This window comes from Talpa occidentalis, unplaced genomic scaffold, assembly GCF_014898055.3.
Source record: "Talpa occidentalis isolate TD23 unplaced genomic scaffold, MPIMG_talOcc4v2.1 talOcc4.12, whole genome shotgun sequence".
Lineage (NCBI taxonomy): Eukaryota > Metazoa > Chordata > Mammalia > Eulipotyphla > Talpidae > Talpa > Talpa occidentalis.
Genome location: NW_023601212.1, coordinates 25,530,176 through 25,552,676, shown reverse-complemented (window position 1 = coordinate 25,552,676; position 22,501 = coordinate 25,530,176). Strand labels below are relative to the sequence as shown.

General features: G+C 47.8%; 1 protein-coding gene across 4 annotated transcripts in view; it reads left to right on the top strand.

The window, feature by feature from the left end:
* Positions 1-688: 688 nt before the first annotated feature.
* Positions 689-22,501, top strand: part of KIRREL3 (kirre like nephrin family adhesion molecule 3) — a 542,134-nt gene continuing 520,321 nt past the window's right edge. For 2 of the 4 annotated variants that reach the window (XM_054693197.1, XM_054693195.1), the window contains exons 1-2: positions 689-718; positions 3,149-3,571. In XM_054693197.1, the coding sequence (XP_054549172.1) occupies positions 3,517-3,571 (55 nt within the window). In that variant the 5' untranslated portion in view covers positions 689-718; positions 3,149-3,516. Of the gene's footprint in view, positions 719-3,112; positions 3,572-22,501 lie in introns of those variants that run through there. The other 2 variants (XM_054693198.1, XM_054693196.1) reach the window with 2 other exon arrangements.

The following is a 22,501-nucleotide window of genomic DNA, read 5'->3' as shown; positions in this document are numbered from 1 at the left end:
TCAGTGTTCCAACTCAAAAAAAAAAATTTGGGGGTGGGGGTGGGGGGGGGGGCGGGGGCAGACGTGCTGCCAGCAGACAGGACTTGGACACTACCCGGTGGAGATTTGTCCTTCTGAAACTTCTTGGCCAGCAAGCCAGCGCTCCTTCTCCGTGGGGCCAGCCTCATCTAGCTCTGGGCGATCCCACCTCCAGCCCCCTTCTCGCCCCCTGGCCTCGGGGGGGGGGGGGGGGGCGGGGGGGGAGGGGGCGGGTGGTTCAAAGGACACAGCCCTAGGCACTGAAGACCAGGAGAAGGGGGTTGGGGTCTGAGGAATTCCGCCTTCTGGGCTGCAGGCCGGGAGAAGAAACGCTGGAGAGGATGCCACCTGCTGGCGAGGGGCCCCGGCTTGCATGGTGGGCGCCACGGAGACCCGGCGCCTACATGTGCAGAAAACCAGAATTCGGGCGGTTTCCCAGGGTGCCGGTTTTCTGCTCTCTCTTTAGGGCAGGCACCTCCACGGGCCTTGCCCGGAGGCCGGGTCCCCCGCTCGCAGCCCGAGGTGGCTCCCAGCCGGGGCGGCGGTCCTCCTGCTCCCGGCGCTGCGGTGCCCTAGCCGCGCGCTCCCAGGTCCAAGACTCCACGCGCCTCCATCAGGTGGAGCCGTCCGCTCCGAGCCGCCAGCGAACCGCGCGCAGGCACCTTGCAGCGCCAGGAGGTTAACCGAGCCCCCGGAGGAGGTGAGGCCAAGGACCGCCGGGGCGGAGATGGCGGGGCCGCCGTCGAGGCTGGCGCCAGAGCCCGGCCGGCTGTGGGTCCTGCAGGTACCGCTGTCGCTCTCCCCGCCCCACGTGGTGGCTGCCGAAGAGTGCCGTGGTTTTTCCGGCACTCAGGGTTGAAACGCCTCCCGTTCCTTTTAGAGGCTAGCAGCTCACCACTTAATCCAAGCGTTATTTTCCTTTCTGCCTGGGACGGAGGCTGCAGGTGGGGTGGGGGTGGAGCAGCAAAGGGATGGGGCAGGGAACAGGTCCAGCTGGCTGGGGGAATGCAGAGCCAGTTTGTGGGTCATGAGGCCAGTCGTCAGGACCAGTGGGAAAGCAAAACTCGGTCTTTCCAACCCGGAATTCTCACCACCCATCTGCTCCTGTGTGTGTGACTCTGTGTGTGTGTGTGTGTGTGTGTGTGTGTGTGTGTGTGTGATGCACACACCTTACGTGGCCTGATTTTCATATATTGCACAGTTCATTTGCTTACGACCCTGGTGTGGTAATATTTCCCTCTGGGGTTGAATTAAGCAAATCTGGGCCCCAGGCCACTGAGGCATTAGCAATCAAAATTAAACAGCAGTTTGAAGGATGTTTAGTTAAAGCAAGAAATGTTGCTTTATACAGTACAATCTACAGTCTGATATTATTAGTCTTACTCATTGCAAGACTTGACCTTAGGAATGGTACCCAGACCTTAAATTTCTCCCCACTCTTATAGATTTAATAGAAAGCTACTACTAAAGTTACAAAAGTATACATGCTGCATGTTCCTTTGTAATATGTCGTTTGGCATAGGTTTCTTAGATTTGTTATTCATCTTTTGTATGTTTCTGTTTCATTGCATCGTCACTGGATTAAGACAGCGCTGACACACTGCTTCTGTGCCTTGTTGTGAATGTAGCTGATGGGGTGCCTCTTTAGGGTCCTCTTTCTTTCTGTTGCTTGGTGTTTCCCCACCCCCAGGCTTGCTTACAAATTTCCCTTTGATATGTTTAACAGCCTCTAAGGGATGCAGTTAAATAAACTATTAAGTTAAGAATAGAAAAGTCAACAAAGCAGACACCTACTAATTTGTAGATCTTTGATGTCAGCTACCACATGTCAGCTCCTACCAGCACACCCTTTCACATGTGCCCCTACTTCTCTCTTTCTTGTTCATAACTACCAAGGGATAAGTTTTTAAAGTTAACATCCCCATCAACGCTAGGAGTTGTAATGTGCCTTGCAGCCAGAAAAGACCCCCAAATATGTAATACAGATGGAAGAAAGCCTAAGAGATTCCCAAAAGACTTCCCTCTGGTCTAGTGACTGAACAAAGTAATGATTGATTTTATAATTGAATAACACAAGTAGAGAGAGAGCATCTTTCATATCCCTCTCCTTACTCATTACCACCCTTTCTTCTGTATAATGCTGCATATTTTTATACTTGTTTCAGAACTATCCTCATAGTTTGTATCTTATGTGAATACTCTGCTTCCCTATTAAACGACGAGTTGCTGAAGGCATGGTCTGTGTCTATGATTTTATGCTGCCCAATGCCCTGTTTATGCCAGGCATATCTAAATGTCTATCTAGTAAATAGACCTAAATAAATTCACCCTGCTATCCTGGAGGAAAGCACTTGATTTGAGTGTGGGTTTCATGACAGGTAAAAGACCTGAAGGTTCTTAGGAGGCAGTTGCCAATGACCTTGGCCTCTCCTTTGCAATAGGATTCACAGCACTTCTTGGAGAAAAGATACTCTCAGAGCCAAGACTCCAAATGCAAAGATGAGCTGCTCCCCTATCCTTGTTAGAAATGCACAAAGCAGAACAATAATAATAATAATAAATGGGCACGTGTCAGCAATCTACTTGTTTTCCCTCCAATTCCTTCATTTTGTTTTCTGTGAGTAGAGCAACGCAAACTAAGGTCCAAACGTTGAGGTTCTATTACCTACCTAACCCTCCTAGGAAAGTCTCAAAAATGCAAAGCATGCTTATCTCTTCCCCAACTCCAAGACTCCCTCTGCACATACTGACCAAGTCCTTCCTGGAGAAAGATGCACCAGCACCCCCCACCCCCCTATTTCCCTTTCAGCCCAGTTTCCAGTCCCTGGTACCAAAGCAAGGCATGCATATTTTAATTTGTGTGCTTACATACAGTCACCCTTAACTTCCCTCCCATTAAACAACATGATGTCGGTTGCACAAGAAGTCACAGCTCCGCTCCCCCTTCAACCTGCCTTTTGGTCAATAATAGTGACAAAGGCTGAATTTCCCCCTATTTAGTGCGGAGGGGGAGCCAGGGAAAGGAAGAACGCAGCCCTGCCCCTCACCCTCCGCCTCGCATAGCTCTCCCTTTTCCAAGTGTTTCCTCTTTAATTATGACCTGTTTCCCCTCCCTCTCCCCCCGCCCCAGCTTCAGTGAAAGGAGCCCTTCTGTCACTCGTCACTCGCTCCCTCGAGCGCGGTGGGAGGAGCCCGCCGGAGGAAGCTGTGTGCCCGGGCTGCCGAGAGCCAGAGAATGGATCTGCTCGGAGGAGGGATGTCGCTGAGAATCCCAGCTTCCCGAGGCGGCTAGAAACAGGCAACTTGTCTGGGGCTGGCTGCGGATACCCCCGAGGCACCAGAAGACGGGAGGCCGCCCGGAGGAGCCCACGGACAGACCGATGGTCGGCGCGAACCCGAGAGGACCACGGCGGAGGCTGAGCATCGCGAGCCGCCGAGCAAGAGAAAGTAACTGCAAACCCAAGTTGCCCCGCCGGCTTCCCCTCGCCGCGCTAAGGAATGAAACCTTTCCAGCTGGATCTGCTCTTCATCTGCTTCTTCCTTTTCAGTCAAGGTAGGACCCATGCGCGCTGCCGGAGTTGCAAAGAAAGTCGGCTGGGTTGTCAGGGCGCGGGAGGCTGAGAGCAGGAATCTGGGCAGGCTTTGGAAACTCGACTGATGGATGCGTCTCTCGTTGCCCGGCGGAGAGGCACTGGCATTGCTTCTTTGCCTTTGAAAATGCAACAAAATGGTACTGTTTATTTTCCTTTGGAAGGAAGGGGTTTGGGAGGGGGCATGACTTTCTCCCCTCACTTGTCAGCATCCTGCTCAAACTCTCCAATGCAAATGAGTTCTTTATGCTCTGAGTGTGTTAATTAGGCAGGATCTATGTGGATATGCCGCCCTGAACTTCTGGCCACCTCCTCTCTCGCTCAGACTCACGTTGGAGAAGGCGCGGGTAGGGCAGGAGAGCTTTGTTTAGGTGGATATTTCGGCTGAATAAGGTCTGACTTGCATGAGTGTGTTCAAAGGCGAATGTGTGTGTTTGCACAGTTGCAGAAGGGGCTGCAATTACGGAATGTGCCATAGGGGTAATCTGCGGTGGTTGAGAAAAGCTTGTTAAGAGTTTCATTGAATTTAATTGAGTTCTCTGAATACAACTGAATTCTGAGTCCTACACAGCACTGGATTCCGGGTATAAAATGAAATTTCGCCCCTGGTGCTGATTGTTTCCTTTCTGCAGCCTAGCAGGGGCAGAGGAGCTGATGGACGTTCCTAAAAGAACTTTGCCACCAGCTCTGGACTCCCTGCCACTGGGAGCCAGGAGTCCTGAGGCTGGTAGTGGTGAAGGGAGGGATGGGAAATGCAGGAGGGGCATTGTGAGTGCCTGCTTAGCCAAAGGCATCCAAAGTCACCTGTGGAATTGAGTTTGAAGGGGAGAACTAAACCGGTTCCTTCCCACTCTTTTGGAATGCCAGGGCTGCCTCTGCCATCTGAGGCTGCTTTTGTGCCAGCCAGCTCAGCTCTTAGAGGGACAGGGCTCTCTCAGAAAAAAATCCACCACAGAGCACGTCCATCTGTTGATTAAATGAAGGGTAAAAGTTTTTGAGAAAGCAGAGCACCACCATGGGTGACTGACTTTGCAAGCAAACAGCATGTCTCCTTTCCAGGGAGAAGCCAAGTGTAAGCAGAAACCCAGGTCTCCTTCCTCAGCTCTTCCACTGGCCCTGTGGTCACTGCACATTTTTTTCCTTCTTGAACTTTGCTTACAACCATCCTGATGACACCTGAGGGACTCTTTCTCCATAGGAGTAAGGATAGTGTTATGTCTGTTTATAATTAAAATGTGCATGTGCGCACACACACACACACACACACATTCATGTGTGCATGTGGTTGTGTGCCTCTCACCAGGACTCCCTACAGCAGCAAGAAGATAAATTGCCTTCCCTAGAGTTTTCAGGCTGAATGAATAAGAACTATCTCAGAACACTGGTATAGAAACAGTTTGAGTTATATTACCATTTGGGAGATTACCCTCTTTCTTGGAGGTGTGCACGCTAGCTTATGTGCACACATATAATCATATGCACAAGAGATTGCATATAGATTCCCTAAAACAAGGATCCAGCATGCCCCTCCCCCCACACATGTTCATAGGGCCAGTGCACATTTTAAAGTCTTTTATGTTCTTAGTAGCTGAGCCATGAGATGAGTCTTCTCTAGATTGACACTAGGAACCTATAGGTGTGTCTTAAGTGCCTCTCGCTGTCTAAATCATCTAAGTGTGCATCTCCGACTTTGCTTATTCTTTTCTCAGTATGGAGATATTTCTTGACTGCCTCCTATGAATCTTTAAATATTTACCTGTCAATTTAAATGCTCAGTTTCATCTGCCCTTAGCCCTAAGGGCACTAGGAAGAAACCACAGCCTCATGCAACTGTTCCTTGTTATTCCTGAAGGTTCTGGGTTGGGCCAGCACTGCCCACCCTCCCAAATAGTAGATGCATAGAACACAAGAATCCAAGGTCTAAAGAAAGACAATGAGATCAAAGTGGAGGTAGCCAGTCAGAACACCCTACATCCTTGGACACTATAGTTCCCTCGAAGAGATGGCACCTGACTGTAGAAAATAAGGGTCAAGTGGGATAATGTTTTACAGACTTCATTGTGATGGGATGTCTTTTGACCTGATCCGTGGACATTGATTTTAATGTGGATGTTGTTTTGAGTATTGTGAATTCCCCCAAAGGATTCTATTTGACCTCTTCACATACTTGCTTAGTTCATATTCTGTGCTCGCTCCTCCTGGTGCCATGCATTTATTTAGCTAGTGGGTTGAGTGTATCCACTTACAACAGGTCATGAGAAGGCCAGCCCACAGGCTCTAGATGGCACTGGCTGTCATCCCCCTAAGTGAGGCTGCATCCCGCCTGGCACCCCCACAGAGAACCCCCCACCCCCAGTCATCTGGCTCCATGTCTCACATGCTGTTCCTACTGGGATGCTTTCCAAGGCAGTGTGCTGGGACTCAGGGATGGCCCTCAGCTCAGAGAAAACAAATGTCCAGCCTTCTCTGTAGGGCATCATCTGGCCCTCAGGTGACATACCCATCTGCTGCTCCACACCTCTCATAGCGGGGACCTGCATGTCATTTTGGGGTTTCTGGAAACACAGCTCACACACTTCCTGCCCTGCTTGTCTCAATTCCCATCCAGAGGAAACACTCCAAACAGAGCTCCAACAGCTCCCACAGCAAAACAGGTAAAGACTTAAAGTCCCTTCTGGTCATCCCCTCTCTCTTAATTTATCAAACATTTACTCACCTTTACTTTTTTTCATGACCCGTAATAGAGTGAAATGCAGGTATGATCAGTTTGCGCTTTTCAAATACTTATCTTTCTTAAGGTGGCCATAGAAAAGTCAAATGACATCCCTCCGTCTGCCCCTGCCAACATCCCCGGGTGGACTCCCAGCTAGGAAATGGAGAGCTGCCAGGGTGTGTGCTCATGGGTTCCTCTCGTGCTGGGGATGCCTCTTCCTTCAGCTGTCAGGACCAGTGCTTTGTATAGAGAGGGAAAATGTCACAGCACAATTTGCCTCCCGCAGAGAAGAGGCATGCTCAGGCCCTGGGTGAAAAAGAATCGATTCTCTTGTCATCCATAAACTTAGGACTTGCTATATTTTTTCCCTTTATCATTTCAGTTTGCCCAAAACTATTTCTTCCTGTGCCTTCCTTCATCTTCAAGACCCATTCCATCCAGCCTGCATAGTCACCTCTAAGTAGCTTTGAGGGAATAATGTTCTCGCAGGCCTGGAGACACCTTGCTTGCCCTCGATCTGGAGTTCTGGGACAGTTGGGGGAATGTGCCATGGTACAAACTTCAGATGTTCTCAGGAAGGGTGTTGTCCTCCCCCTGTCTGACATTTTGCTCTCATATTACTGGAGTGCCCTTCCCTTCCTAGTTACTTTGTGGGTCTAAATGTTCTGTCTGATGAACCCAGACCTCTTGTTGGGTTGCATGCCATGCCACTCTGTGTGTGTTGGCATGAAAATAAGCACCTGTATTTACCCGTGAGTGCCATATTTGAGCTCAGGATTTATCTGGGGAGCCATTATCACCAGTGGGAAGAATCTAAGCCATATCCTCTTCTGACTTGCTGGCAGCAATCACCAAAAGGGTCAGATGGCCAGCAGAGGGGCATCGGGAAGTGAGCCTCCAAGTAGACAGAAGGACAAACTAGAGGCAAGTGGAGAGAACTGGCCAGGCTGAAGGGAGCCACAGAGATGGCAGGAAGCATGAAAGAGAGGAACCACTGCAGGAGACTTTAACTTGCCAGGAGCTCTCTTGGGGGTGTTGGGACAGGGCACCAGAAACGAGCAGGAACATTTCGGAGGCAGCCAAAAGAAATCAGGGGATTGAAAGGGGTACAGGCAGGGAAGCATTGGAACAAGAAACTGGGAGTGAACACTAACTTTGGAAACATTTATCTGAACCCAGAAATGTCATCTAACAAAAGATGAGGCCAGTAATAAGTACAGTTCTCCCCCCCACGAATACCCCAAGTGGTATGACGTCTTGTCTAGAGAAGGAAGAATCTCTTCTTTTGTCTTGGAATGTCGATATCCAGCTGCCAAGGGTGTGGGACCGCTTCCTTCACAGACCTTCTGGGTGAGGGGCACTGGGACTCCTCCGCTAGTCTGTGGGGTGTGGGGTGGTCCCGGTGTCTGCTGCCCAGCAGGGAGTTCTCAGCTACCAGCCAGATTATTGGGGAGGGCAGAGAAACTCCCCAGGGGGAAAGGGGTGTTGGGTAGGGTCCACGCCTTCACATTGCACTTAGAGGAAACCATGGGGCCTCCCTCCGGGTGACAAAGGAGGATTTCACTTGGAACGTGGCAGCAGCGAGCTCGGCCTGGTACCAAGGAGCAGCTCTGCCTGGTGGGTGCTTGTGTTGGTAGGAGCCAGGGCCAGCAGGAGATGGGGTGGAGCAGGGGATTAGGGCCTGAAGATGCAATTTTTCTTTTTTGTTCAGCCCAGTGGGGGTGACTTAGGCAGTATTATATTGCAGACCCAAAAAAGCACATGAATAATCCAGAGTGAATTCAAGAGATTTCAATAGCAAAATAATAACAATACTAATGATACCTTTGATTTGCGGAGTACTTTTCTTCCAAGGAGATAAAAAGATAAACTGTTTTGGAAACATGAAGGAGGAAAAGAAAATTGCCTTTGATGGAGGAGTGGGGAGGAGGGCCAAGAACATTCATTTTAGGGTCTCGATGCCAGTGGGGGTGGGGAAGGCATTGGATGGGCACAGGCACCATTTTGCAACTACAGTTCTTATCCTTATATGATACTGAGATGAATTTTAAGTGAAAGGCCAGTGCAGGCATTTTTCATTGGGGTCAACCTGGAAGCAACGAGACTCTAAATTCCCCCAGAGCCCAGAAATGGGGACACTCTGGTTCAGAGGTAGAGAGATCAGGTTGGGAAAACTGGAAACACCATGGAGTCCACATTGGACTCTCAGTTCTGTAGTGACCTTGACTTTAATGGTGATTCCTGCTCCGAGGCAGTGGGGAAGGTTGAGCCCCCCACTGAGGCAGTCATGGAGCAGGGTCCGGGTCCGACAGCTCTGGGAGGCGGGGGCTGTCTGTTCTCTTCGGCTTCATATCACAACATTGCTTATTTGCAAGGGAGCCAGGAGCACAGCCAGCCAGTATCCTGTGCCCAGGTTCTAATAGCTTCCCTGTCTTTCAAATAGAGTGGAATTTTATTTCCAGTTAGGGGAATGCTGCAGAGAGCCTCCTGCATCAAGACGCCGTACCATCCCATATATCATTACATGTCATTTTCTTTTCCCCAGGGGAAAGCAAGAATCTACCCAGTTAGGTGTGCACGTCAAATAAGAATAGAGATACCCCGTAGACCACTGGAATACTTTCCTCACATTCAGCAAAGAATGTTATGTTCTGTTTTCTGCCCAAGCTGAAGGACTGAGGGTAGAAGGGATTCAGCAATCCATGTTCTCAGAACCCACCCAGCTGCCAGAGTCAACATCTCCAACACTACATTTAGCATTAACTCTCATTAACTTTCTACTTCTAACCCACAGAAAAGAGCTAGGGATCAAACATTATGCTTTCCCCCCTCCTCTCCCAGTGGTAAAGATGAGTATTCTAGCTGTATACTTCTAGAAGTCAGTAAATGTCAATATTGAATAAGTGTTTTCTTTATATCGCTGCAATTTAGCATAAGCTGCTTGGAAACAAATGTCTTCCGTAAGCATACAATGTTTCCGTGAGTACACAGTCAACACCACTATGAGGATTAAATAAATGTCAGCTTTCCCCAGGTACAGGGGTAACAAGTTAAAGCCATGGAAACAAGGGCCAGCATGGCGAGTCCTGCTGCTGGCCAGTCCTTCTGGTGCAGCCCTGCTGGGACTTGCAGACTGGGAGGTGGGTTCTCATCCATCTCCTCCCTGGACATAGAGGCAAAGAAGCAGCTCAGTGCAGGCACCTCCCTGCAGAGCACAGTGGAGGTTTCCCCTGGCATTCTAGAAGCCTTGCCATGCCCTCCCCTACCTGTAATCCCACTAACACACACACACACACACATGCACGCATACACACACCCAACTCACTACTAAAGCATAGTAATGTCCAGAACTTAGAAGAAATCAGCCATTTTCCTCCCCAAATGGGAGGTGAGAGCTCACTCTCCTCTTCCACCTGGTGTGGTATCCTCAGAGGCAAAGTGAAGTCGATTTACCTGAGGCTGTTTTTCAGAACATTGAAACTCAAACCTAATGCCCTGAGTTTGTTGGTATAAAAGGATGGGCACATATCTGCTTCCTTGGCCTGCTCACTGGACAGTCCTTGCAAGGTCAGTTTCTTTATAACTTATGTCCAGGAGACAGGAACTTGCAATCAGAGGCAGGGAGTCACAGCAATGACCAGCAAACCTCACTTTTGCTGTTCCATGCGTTTTCTCCAGGGGCTCCAATGGGCCGGTATCCCAGAGGCACATTTATTACTTCCTCCTTACTGATCAAACTGCCTTTGGTCACATGGCCAGTGCTCATTGTGAGCCTACTGTGTGCTCGGCACTATGACAGTGGCTTTCAATGCAAGGATGAGAGGCCTAAGACCCTCTTTCTGCCTCACAGGAGTTCTCCATCCTGTGGGCTGCTGGTTACAATATGATGGACAAAGAGTTGTCCAAGTGTCCTGAGAACAGCAGGAATGGCTGAAGGCATCAGTGAAAGCTGCCCAGAAGGGGTGACTTAATGGTAAAGGCTATCTAAGAGTTCTCCAGATGAAGGAGAGTGTTTTGGTCTGTGCCTCTGAGTGTGCAGGAAGGCAGGACAGAATGTGTCTGGTCAGAAGCACTGCACACACACACTGCATGGTGGGAGGCTAGAAGCTTAGGGAACCCAGTTGAGGGAACTGGGAGAGGGCGCTTGAGCAGGGGACGGGGATGGTCACTTGCAAAAGGCCATGCATACCACATGGTTGTATTCTGAGGCTAGGTTGTCAGATTAAAGGTTGTTAGCAGCTTGTCCATAGTCTCCTCTCTAGCCTGAGTTCCATCGCCTATAACAAAAAGAAGGATCAATGTATTGTTTATTCTTCTTGGTATTCCCTGTGTTTCACATTGAAATTCTTTAAAAATGTAGATTTGAATGGAAATATACTAGCTCTTTGCAGCCATCTTCCTTCATACCTGTCTTCCTTCTATCCCATGTAAAGGAATAGAAAAGTGAGTAAAAGGATAAGTATGGTGGAATTGACCTTAGCAGTTGGGCTACATTCCAGAAAGAGCCAGCGAGGCATAGAAGGTGGACATATACTGACAAGTGGTGTTTTGAATAAAGGATTTGGAAGGGAGCAGGGATCAGACAGAGCCAGGGATCACTGAGTAAACACTGGGCTATTAATCAGATGGGGTTCCCTGGGAAATGGAGTTCTCCCATTTCTAAGGCACCAAGGAAGGCTAGCTAGAGATCACAGCCAAAGATGGGGGATGAATGGCAAACCAGAAAGGGGGACAAGGATGAGACAAGCAAGAGAGGCCTAGGGACATTTTACTTCCTGTTCTTAAGAGGAAGCTAAGCTATACTGGCTTCGGGGAAAAAACAAGTTTACAAGCTAAGTGATGTGATTCAAAGTGTTAGAAATGTTTACAAAGTCTCCAGGGCCAAGTAACCTTTTATTCACAAGAACATCATCAGATCTCACCCATGTGTTCCACACTTTGGCCTAGCAGGACAAACTCAATATTTCTGCAAGAAACAGTGACATTTCCAAGACTTCTGATAGTAACCCTGATATTAGAGATCTGCTGGAAGCATTCTAAGAGTTGCATTAGGACCACCAAGAATGTAAAAGTCAATTCCTAAGAAATGGGTTGGAGATTAAACTAGATGACATCTATGTTCTCTGAAACACTAAGATTCCCTGAATATGATCTGTTAGAAATAATCTATTTTAGAGAACAAATTCCTAGAAGGTAGATGATGTGTTACAGAACGTTGTCCTGCACATTTTCTTGTAGGTACCAGGCAGATTCTTTGGCTGGCGGAGGTAGTAGTAGTGATGGTAATAATTGTATTCTTTATATGATGATTTTGTTGATCGTTAGCATTTGCATCAAGACTGACAAGCTGTGTATGCCTTTCACAAGCACCACCTCTATTCATCAGAGGTGAGGACCACTGAGGGGAGAGGGCCATCACTTCAAGCCTTAGTCAAGTTACCTTGCTTGACCAAAGTCTCTCCCAGTCTGGTTCACTTTGTCATGACCTTGAGGAACCTCTAGATGTTGGTAGGTCCACGGCTGCTGCACATCACAACACTGAAAGATACATGCAAAGATGCTAAGCTGTGGCTCTAGTCAAGTCATGTCCTTATAATTTGCGGGAGTTCTCAGTGTCAAAGTATAGATAAGGGGCTTTAGGAGTTCCCTATGAAAGTTGGCAAACTGGCTTTCTCGTTTTGATTCCAGACTCTTTCTTAATTGGTTCCTGATCTTTCTTGTATTCAGCTTTCCCTTAAGGGCCCAACCTTTCCAGGCCATTCCTGCCTGGGAGAAGAGGGACCAGCCTTTTGCACTGAATAGCAATCAAGGGGTATGCTAGTCGGATACTTCCTTTTATGGCTGTTCTGCCCCACCCCCACAGAAAAGAAAGAATAGAAAGGAAAAACAAACAAACAAACAAAACCAAAATAAAAACAAATAAAACAAAAAAGCAAAGGCAGGGTACTTTTTTTCTCTTTATTGCTTGGTTAAAATACCCACCACTATTGGGCACCTAGAAAGCCATGGATAAATATTAACATATTGGAATGAAATATGAACAATAATGAAAGAAAAGAGCAATGCTTTCGAGATCACCACAGGCAAAAGCTGGAAGACCTCGCGGGCAGGCAGAAAAAGGAACCCAAATATTTAAAGCAGGTTCCTGCCCCATAGGAAGTCATTTCTATCCAAGTGCAGCCTTGAATGACCATGGGGTCACCGGAAACACTGCCAAGAGAAACATCCTCTGGCAAGCCACCCACTCTTCAGTTTCAGCAAGAAACAATTGCAGTCTTCTGTTTTTTAATACATGTCAGTTCCCATCTGTCAGTCACCTGAAAGTGTCACAGGTGACTCAACTCTGGTGCAGTGTGAGAATCCACCTGTCACCCTTGGCGATGCTAGGAGCTGTGACAGCTTCAGAGTGACTCTGGGCCTTGGTGTGCTCATCATGCAGGACTTCAGGGCACAGAGCTCTGTCCTGGAGACCCAGGTGCCACACAAGAAGCAACTCCCACCCTTCCCCACCTCACTGCCCTCAAGACAAGGAAAGAGCAACTTCCAGTTAATCTCCCGGCAGCTTTGTTCTCCATTTCCTAGAACCTGCATTTTTCTGCTCCTCACTCAAAGACACATTAACCAGGGAGCTGAGCAGGAAGCCTTTTTCTTGCATAGGACACTGCATCTGTGTGGTGGGTGGCTGGGGAGAGAAGACCCGTTCTTTCCCTGGACCACCCCAGGCAAGAGCTGCCACAATGTCTGAAATATGAAACCTGGGGCTCCTTGCAGTTCCTATATCCGCCTGATGGTGGCAGCAGCAGCGCTTGCAAAGCCCAGGAATGAGATGGGAGCAGGAGGCCCAGGGAGGGGAAGTCCCTTGAACTAGGGGAGCTGGACTCTAGTTAGGGTGCCTGGGCCCTTCTCTGCCCCTGGACAACAAGCCTGGAGCATCCGAGTGTGAGACAGAGGGCATGGATGGTTGGAACAAGCCTTCAGGTGGCAGCAGTTCTTCCAAGAGGCCCAGTCCTTTTCTCTATGTGGTGGATGTGAGGGCAGTGTTAAGGGGACTGCCTACAAAGAGTGACAAGAGGTAGATGGGTACAATTCAAAATGCTCACGGGGCTTGGAAGAGCTTCAAAGAGAGGGAGCAGGAGAAACTTCAGCTAGTCGTGTTGACTGCCTGCTGCGAGGCGTATCCCCGCGGTGATGCCTTTCCCGTGGGTGATGAATGTGTTAGTCCTTCCCTAGGAGGGTGGCTGGTAGTAGCAGCCCTGTGCTTCTCCCTAAAAAGTCCATCCCCATGTCTGGACCCACTGCCCCTTTGCCAGGTGTTTGCCCCTGTAATGATCTGAGAATCAATATTTCTGCTGCCGCTCCCCTTTCATGCTGAAAAAGCAAAACAAACAGATGCTAAAATTAGTCCTCATTATTCCTGATCTCCCCCGGCAGGCTGAAGAGGTGCTACTCAGTTTTCACCTCTGGACAGAAACAAGTACCATTAAAAAATGGCCATGAGCCATGGCTGTTTGCTTGAAAGTGTGTCTTTCCAGGCATGGTAAGCAGATGCCTAAACAGGCATTCGGAGGAAGGTAGAGGGGTCCTGTTGGCCCCCACATACTCATTACATCTTTCTTTGTCTCCTGGGGGGTGGCCTTTTGCTTTTTGACCTTTGGAGATTTATAAGTGAAATGTATCTAAGGGTTGGTCCATTTGCAGCATAAATTAAGATAGTGGGAAATCAGGTACTAGAAGCGCGAGGCCATCCCTTGAGTGTTCTCTCCTTGTCTTCTCTGTGTGGCCACAGACTGGCAGGTTGAACTGACTGTTCATGTTGCCAGAAGTCATCAGACATCATTTGACCATTGACTAGGTTTTGGTAGCCACTGGGATCAGAGATGGTTTGCATTCTCCCACTTGTGACACACCATCAAAGCCCTTGCCACTTTCTCTGGAGCAAGGTGAACTGCCACCTGCCTGATGCATCTGTGCTCACACTGCTGCCTGGGTAGGAGGGCACAGCCGACTTGGAGAGAAGGTAGGATCGTGCCATCCATTTTACTAAGTGGTTCCAGTGGCAGGTGACTTCTTAAGCATCTCATGTCAAAGACAAAATCTTTTTGCATAAGGTCTGCAAAATCTTATTTCAGACTACAGATTTGATGCTATGAAAGTCAGAGGGGAACAACTGGACTGCATAACTTGAGAATTGACTAAACATAATAGAGATTGATCTTGCCATATAAAAAGATATTGTTCCAATGTGGTTTGTGCTGTGGTCCCTGCTGCCTTACTGGCTCTTTGATCTGGCTGCCTGATCTCCTTTCTTCTTGAATACACAAGACCTTCATTGGTGCTTTGGGATCTCAGTAGAAAGCTGAACAGGGGAAAGGGGCCGTGTTGAGCCTTATAGTGTTTCTCTCTACTAATACTAGTACCTTGTGGTTGCTGAGTTGGACCAGCGATGGGGAGGCAATGGTGGGGTCTGTGGGCCAGGTCCTTTGCTGAGATTTGCCTGCTTTCCTCTCTTTTCCTCATAGCATCTGATATAGCAGGGATTGTGATAACCAATTGCCAGTGAGAATTACTAAGGCTTAGGTGGACTCCCTAACTTCCCTGGAGGTGGGCCATATGCCTATGCAGACCTCAAAACCCTTGCTGCCCATTCCTTCAAGAGAACATCTGATGACCTAGATGCCTCAGTAGCTTGTGTTACTATCAGTAAGTCTCAGAAAGCCCCAACCTGGCCTGTGATTCTCTCCTCCTTCATTACTTGTAGGACTTGGGAAGAAGAGATTATAAGAATGAAAGAAAACAGCTCCCCTGATACAAAAGCATGAATTTGAGTTGTTCCATGCCTTGTGGCTGTTCTTTACCTCCACAGGCCAGCTTCTGTTTAGCTTAACATTCTGAAAGCCAGATACTGATTTCTTAACAAGAAGCCATTACCACTTAACTTTCCTTTAGTGGATTAAAAAAAAATGTAAAGCCCATTCTGCTTAGTGTGAGGAGAGCCTGGTACTAGCTGTGTGGGTAAGAATGGAGGTACTCTACATAAAAAGCATCAGGACATCAAAACCTACCTCTTGTCAAGTCTAGAATAATAAAAATGTCAGGAGACCACCTGGTTCTAAAATGATTAATAATGGTCACTTGGGAGAGATAAAAGCTTTGGGATGCCGTTCACCCTTCGATTTTTCTCACTTTGACACTTTTACCGGTGTCAGAAATAATTTCTGAAGATCGCATGGCTCTACCTAGGCCATGCTTAAAATCATAACATTGTTATAAACTAGACACGTATGGTAAACCAGTAAAACATAAAAGCTCTTTAAACTTTTCAAAGCTCCTTTAGATCAAATCTGAAGGATATTGAGGAAGAATGCAAGGCAAACAGATTTCCACGTGGAAGACATGAAATTCTCTCTTTTCATTCCACTGTCTGCACCTTTCAGTGGAACCTGCAGATCACGTCAACCCTGCACTGTCAGCCACCATCAAGGCCCCCAATCCACACGGATCCCCCTCTTTTGGGGCATGAGCTTTGCTTTGGGTTTTTCTTCATCTCGCCAGGGCAGACACATCCAAGTCCATACTTTGTAGGTGAGAACAAATGAGTGCTGAGATGATCAAAGTTAAAAAATACCACCCAGAAAAAGGGTATCACTTTCCTCCCTCATTCTGCTGCTAATAATAATTATAGGAAATCTTTATTTCCCTCTCCTTATCAACACATGTTTATTTTCCAACAACCAGAGCATTCAATTCTTGCCAAGGAAAATAAAAATACATATACTGCTGTCTTTTTTAAGTTAAATTGTCTTAGGTTTCTTATGTTGTTGTAGTTTTTGTCGTGTTATGCTAGGCAATGCTAGGCTATGCTGTCTACCTTAAACCTTTAACTAGTCAGCACAAAGATGGCCCCATCTTTCTTAAGAGCTGTTGTAAATGCATGAACTCAAGGAAGTATTTTCCAAATCAAATAGAAATATCCTTCGCACTGGGGCCTTTTACACCTTTTACTGAATAGCATTCAGAGTAGTTGAATGTCCACCGGCACTAGGCAAGAGGCGTGGAGGTTACAGCCTCATTTGCAGTAAATATTGAGATGCTTTAAAACACCCACCAAGTAGAGTCTTGTCCTGAGGAAGAAAGCAAGGCCCATGAATGATTTGATGCCATGGGTATTGCCTGCATCTGCCCTTTCCTGTTCTCCCCGTCCCCAGTACCACATGTTCCTTTTTTGGGTTTTAATTTCTGAGCAGCTTATTGTGATAAAGGAATAGCATACTGTGGGGGGCCTAGCACAGTGCCTGGTACAATGCAGGTGTTTAATAATATTTAAGCAACAAGAAGAGTTATATAATGACATAATTCTATATTAGAAGTAATTCTATACTAGACATAGTGTAGTTTCTGCCAGATTTCCATACAGTGTTGGCAAGTCAATATACCCCCTTTCCTGTGGGTATGGACTCTAGTGGTTTGTACCTAACAGGTTATTCTTTTCTGTATAAGAGAGCAGTAGGGCTTTCACATCATTCCCAGCTTAACTGAATTCATGGATTCGCTATCACAGTGGTCCATAGATTTGCAGTATCAGGAGGCCGGAATTTGTTAGAAATGCAGATTCCCAGGCTCCATCCCAGGCCTCCTGAGTTAGGATCCCTGGGGCGTGTCCCAGTGGCCTGTGTCACCTTCCAGCTGACTGTGTCTCAGTCAGTACAGAGAACACTGTCTTGTCTGCCATGCCTTGTCCCCACCCCAGCTCCATGTGACTACAGCCCTGGGGGCGTGCACTGTGCAAGGCATCTGAGAGCAGCTTGTAGCCAGAGGAGTTAAGGTGACCCATGGGGGCTGCTGAGTCTGCATGCCACATCATCCTAGGGGTCTGGCACTGTGAGATTAGACTCGGGGACCACCAAGGGTGCTGGGTGTGGGAAACCAAACATACAGTAGGCCAAGTGCATACAATTGGGAAGATGGTGGCATCACTGCTGTCCAGGCACCAGAGGAGGCCCAGCGATGTCCCTTTCCGTGTGGCTTTCAGCCTTGGCGTACCGCCCGAGAGCCAGGAAAACAATGTGCTCATCGGTGCTGACAGGGAAGAATGTGCTAAGAATGGCCATAGATTTTCTTCCTCCTGCACTTTAGAGTGTTTATTTTTAAGTCAATGCTATCCACCAGAGAGGTTCGTGTCCATAAAGGATGGATTTCCTGCTTTGTACAGTGAAGAGATTCAGAATGTATGGAAGAACGCACCCTGAGAATTCTTGTTCTGTTTTATAAAAATCTTCAAGGTCAATACAACCACCGACATTGATATGCACTTTGTGGTAAACTGGGATCTACTAGTCATTTGATTTTTCAACTCATGAAAAAAAGATATTCTCATTACTGGGTCTCTGGGCCTCATTCTTCAACTCAAGCTGCCAATGGGATACAAAATGCAGGAGTGTAACACGCAGAGGAGAGAGAGAGGCGGAGCCGGCCTGACTGAGGACATCCTCAGCCCCTGGCGGCTGCTGTGCCCCACCGATTGGGGCCTCCCTGCGTGTCTAATAGTGGTGGAAGAAAAGCACAGGTGTGTATGACTGTCAGGCTAGGAAGAGAGACAGGTGGACAGACAGAAAGACAGAGCACACATCTCAGTCTCCCAGAGATCATAGGACCATTGGGTCCAAAAATACAGTTTTAACTCTTCCCAGTCCAGATGGGAGCTGTGAAGACACACTCCTTATACACAAGAAGCGTTGGAGTTTCCATTCATCAGTGAAACACTTCAGTAGCTGAGCCATGAAGACAGTCAAATGTGAGGTCTCTGTGTCTGGACAGAGCATGTTCCTTTGATGCCATCCCAACACCTTCTGGGTAAAGGCCTCCAGGCCAGAGTCTGGCTCCTCTCCTCCCTGCACCCACACACACCCTTCACTCCAGCAAGCGGAGCTCACCGAGTGTCTCAGTTTCCTTATACCTCCTGGCTTTCTTACCTCTTAAGGACCTCCTCTGTCCTCTGTGTTAGTCCAGCTAACTCCTACTCTCCAGTCCAGCTCACTTGGCCTCAGGGAAGAAGTTTCCTTGACCTCCCTCCTCACAAGAAAATTTAAGTGCCTTTCCACAGCCCTCTGTGGCAACCCTTGTAGGACTTGTTATATGCAAGTGGTGTTTTCCTATCTGCCTTCCTTCCTTGACTGTGAGCTTCCGGAAAGCAGGGGTTAGGATCTGCAGCTCTTGGCACCGTGCCTCCACTGGACCTGGGGGGAGAGTCCATAATGACCATTGCTTATTAGACAGGGAAAGAACATAACTTAGCTTCCACCTGTCGGCACCTGCATTTCACTTGCCAACCTAGAAAAGTGCTTTATCAGAGAAAACGCTCTACTTATCATTATTATTGCCGTCTGCTCCTAGAGTACCTGTGAGCACCGAATATTCCTTGGGGGAAAGGTGATAATGATTTAATCCCTGCTTGCATTTATATAGCACTTTATGGTTTCCAGAACACTTCCACATTTATTATGGTCAACTCTCATCTTTACTTTAAAAAATAAGGAAAATGAAACCAAGTTATGTTAAGTGGCCTCTTGAAGGTCACACAGGTGCTAGGTGTGAAAGTTGAGATGAAAACCAAAACATCCCAAATCCCAGCCAAGTCCAGGGGTTATCCTGCTCCCCCCTCCTCCATATCTCCCCTGGAGTCCTGCCCCCATGAGTGTGTACTTAGTGGGTGCTTGGCTGAGGGGGCCCTGCAGGCATTTTCTGCAGGGAGGATGATGGCAGGAGAGCCCCGGGAGAGGGGAGTTCAAGGACCCTGGCGGAGTAGTGCTGGCTGGTGCCAACTAAGGCACAGGGCGTCTGTGCAGAGGCTGGGAAACACTGCTCTTGACTGAGACTCTCTTGTAAATGAGACATAATAAAGAGAACATAGTAGCTCCTTTATAGTAAGGACTCGATGGTGCCTGGCAGGGCCAGAATCTCCTCCCAGGGAGCTTGCACTGTGCTCCTTGGCTGTGACCCTCCCTACAGTGCATCTGCCTGGACAGTCAGCCTGTCAGTCAGGGAGGAACTTCAGAATCCAGAGCACCCACAAATCCTCATCCCACTCTTGTGACACAGATCCTAGAAGGGAGGCCACAGCTTTGTCACAGGTCTGTGCCTGCTCTGACCATGACCCTGCAGTGCAAGAGGAATCAGGCTTTCTCTCCTGCCCACTTCGCAGGTTCTGAATCTTGGGAGAGAACCCTTATGGGGGAGAGCTCTGAAACATGATGGAGGGTGCCTTGCAGAAGGGGTGCTTGCCATCCTCTGCTTCATGTCTCCAGGTGTATTGAGGAGTGCCTGGGGCAGGAACATATCTGCTCAGCATCTCCAGTCTCTTTCAAGGCAAGATACTGTGTGGCTTTCTAGGGAGGCAAATGAAGCCAGACAGACTTTCTCAGGGGGTCATCAGGATAACCAGCTCATGCCCAAAGGGCATCTGTTTTATTAATGGATTAAATTATTTCTTGTGCATCTGAAATGGTGCCAGTATGTCTGTCATTGGGAGAAGAGGAAAAAGTAGTTCCTCATTTTATTTTCTGGGCTTCCTGATTCAGAAGAGAAACCCCAGTTGAGAAAGGTCATATGGGGTCATTAGGGTCCTGAGACTGCTGGACAGATGACCACAAAGCTCAGTGGTTTAAAATTATGCAAACATGTTGTGTTATAGCTCTGGAAGTCTGAGTCTCAGGTGGGTCACATTGGACTGGTTCTGTTTGGAGCTCTGGGGGAAATGCCTGTCCTTGCCTTTCCTGGCCTCCACAGACAGGCCGCCTGCATTTCTTGGTTTGTGGCTCCTTCCTGGCCATCACTCTTGTTTCTGTCATCACCACTACTACTGCTGAATCTGATCTTCCTGTCTTTCCCTCATAAGGATCCTGATTACATCACCCTCATCCACCATAATCCAGGATAATCTCCCTCTCTCTTGATCTTTTAACCTGCAAAGTCCTTTTTGCCTTGTAAGGTTACACATTCAAGGCTTAGGACCTGAACATCTTTGGGGCTAATTACCTGCTACCCAAAGACCACAGACAAAACAGAGCTGGAGGACCTTCTCTTCCAGGAAAGTGTAGGCATTCCTGTCCCGCCTCTCAGTGCGAGAAGTGTGTGCCTGAGTCCCTCTGTCTGCAAATTAGAATAATCTTCTTCCCATTTATATTTATAAAGTACTTTGGGATTATCAAGTAAAAGTTGCTCAGTAGCAAATGGTTATTATAACATTATACTATGACTTGAAATAAATTATGCTTACATTAATCAATAGAACTACTACTAGATGCAACTATCATCGGGTCCCGTGGGGGAGAGATTAGGGGGGACATCTATTAGATTCTGTAGTTAAGCCTCACTAAATGATTCTTAATAGCGATTTACTTTGACTTCATTAGCATGGCGTATGGGAACTCTCCTTTAAAGTACGTGTAGCTTGGCCTCCTCCTGTCTTCGGAGTAATTGAAATGAATCGGAGATCAACAATAACAATAATATAAAACAAAGGACAAGTGAGTGCTGTGTTTTCCTACATGTGATTTGCTGCAGGGTCAGAGGTTTACAGCCTGCTCTGTGATTTTTCTCCTTGTTTCTGTGCCTGGTTGAGTTGCTGGCTCTTGACAGAGGATCTGTCTGGGAAGGAAGAACGAGGGAGTGGGTGTAAACAGAGCGTGAAACTGAACGTGGGGTTGCAGGCTCCAGGAGGAGTCTGTGTGTCTTACCACAGGCCAAAGCCATGGGGTGTCTGTATTGCTTTGGAATTAGACACTACTTGGGATCATTTCAGACGTGGATTCAGCTGACACACTCTAGAGGCTTTATGAAGTCCCCCTCAGGTTAAAGATTTTGGAAGATAACTCCCCTCCATCAGATGCATTAAGGTTCTTGGAATACTGGGGGCTCTTGGGACCCTGGCCTTGGTGTCTGAGCTATCTGAGGCCAACTCCTGGCCTCTCAGTCTGTCTGCATCCCACACTCACCTCTCAAATCCCCCACCCTTTCCGTAGAAGGACAGAGAGAGAACAATCAGTGGACAATGCGTGATAGCATCTCTAAATAGGTTTACAAAATGTTCAAGTCTGTGTCCAGGAAAGGTTATGTTACTGCTAAACAGTCCCAAGGGAGCTCTTGGCCTAGGACTCTGGAGAATAAAGGAGAGAGACAAGCCCTGAGAATGATTATAATCCCATTATGCAGAGCTCCCCCTATTTATTTCTTCATATGGATGAATTTGTATATATTTGCATTTTGTTCTATCTGATAATATGCATAGAATTCAAATTGAAATGACTTGAATAGATTTGAATATTAATGAGGCATTTAAAGGCTGCCATGCTGGCAGAGTCCCCTGGCAGTGTAGTGTGTGGTGCAGAAGCTCAGAAACCTCTTCTGGGTACTGGCACCACCAGCACCACCACCAGAGGCCTGGCCAGAAGGAAGCAGGTTCTCTGGGATGAAGATGGAGGCCTCCTCCATGCCTCCCCAAGCTCCCCAGCATGTGCTTGACAGGGGTGTGGGGTTACCTTACAAGAGCCCCCTGCGTGTATGTGTCTTGAGACCTACTCAGACACCCAGCCATGGTTTAATACTACCATAGAGTCCAAGACATTTTTCCCACATAAAAAAGAAAGTCTAATTGCCTTTCCTTCATTGAACTGGACAGTAAGGGACAGTCACATTCAACCAGAGAGCTCCAGGTATGTGGAGCTCTACCTCAGTGGCCTAGGAAGGTGCTGGGCCCTCTCATCCTAGATTTCTATAGCAATAGGCCAAGGAACACCTGTGGGGCTCTGGAGAATCACTGCATTATTTTCACAGGGTAATACTGTCAGTGAGCCTAACAGCCATCCGGCCTTCTCCAGCCTCTGGTAGATAGCTTGGTATGGTGACATCAGCATTAATGTCTGTGTAGCGTGAGCAGGCCCAGGGCTAACCTCCAAGAATAAATGAGATAGAGTGGCTTGTAAACACAAGAGAGCCCCTGCTGGGGTTCAAGTGACTGTCTTTTCCTTTCTCTGTCCTGACATTTGAGTAATAACTTATCCTAAGAGATGGGGCTGTGGTAGCTAGGCTTCAAATACTTAAAACTCAGCATCAAAATTTGTAGGCCCATCACTTAAGAATAGCACTCGCTAGCAATTGAAACTGGGTTGACAGTAGTCCTTTGTAT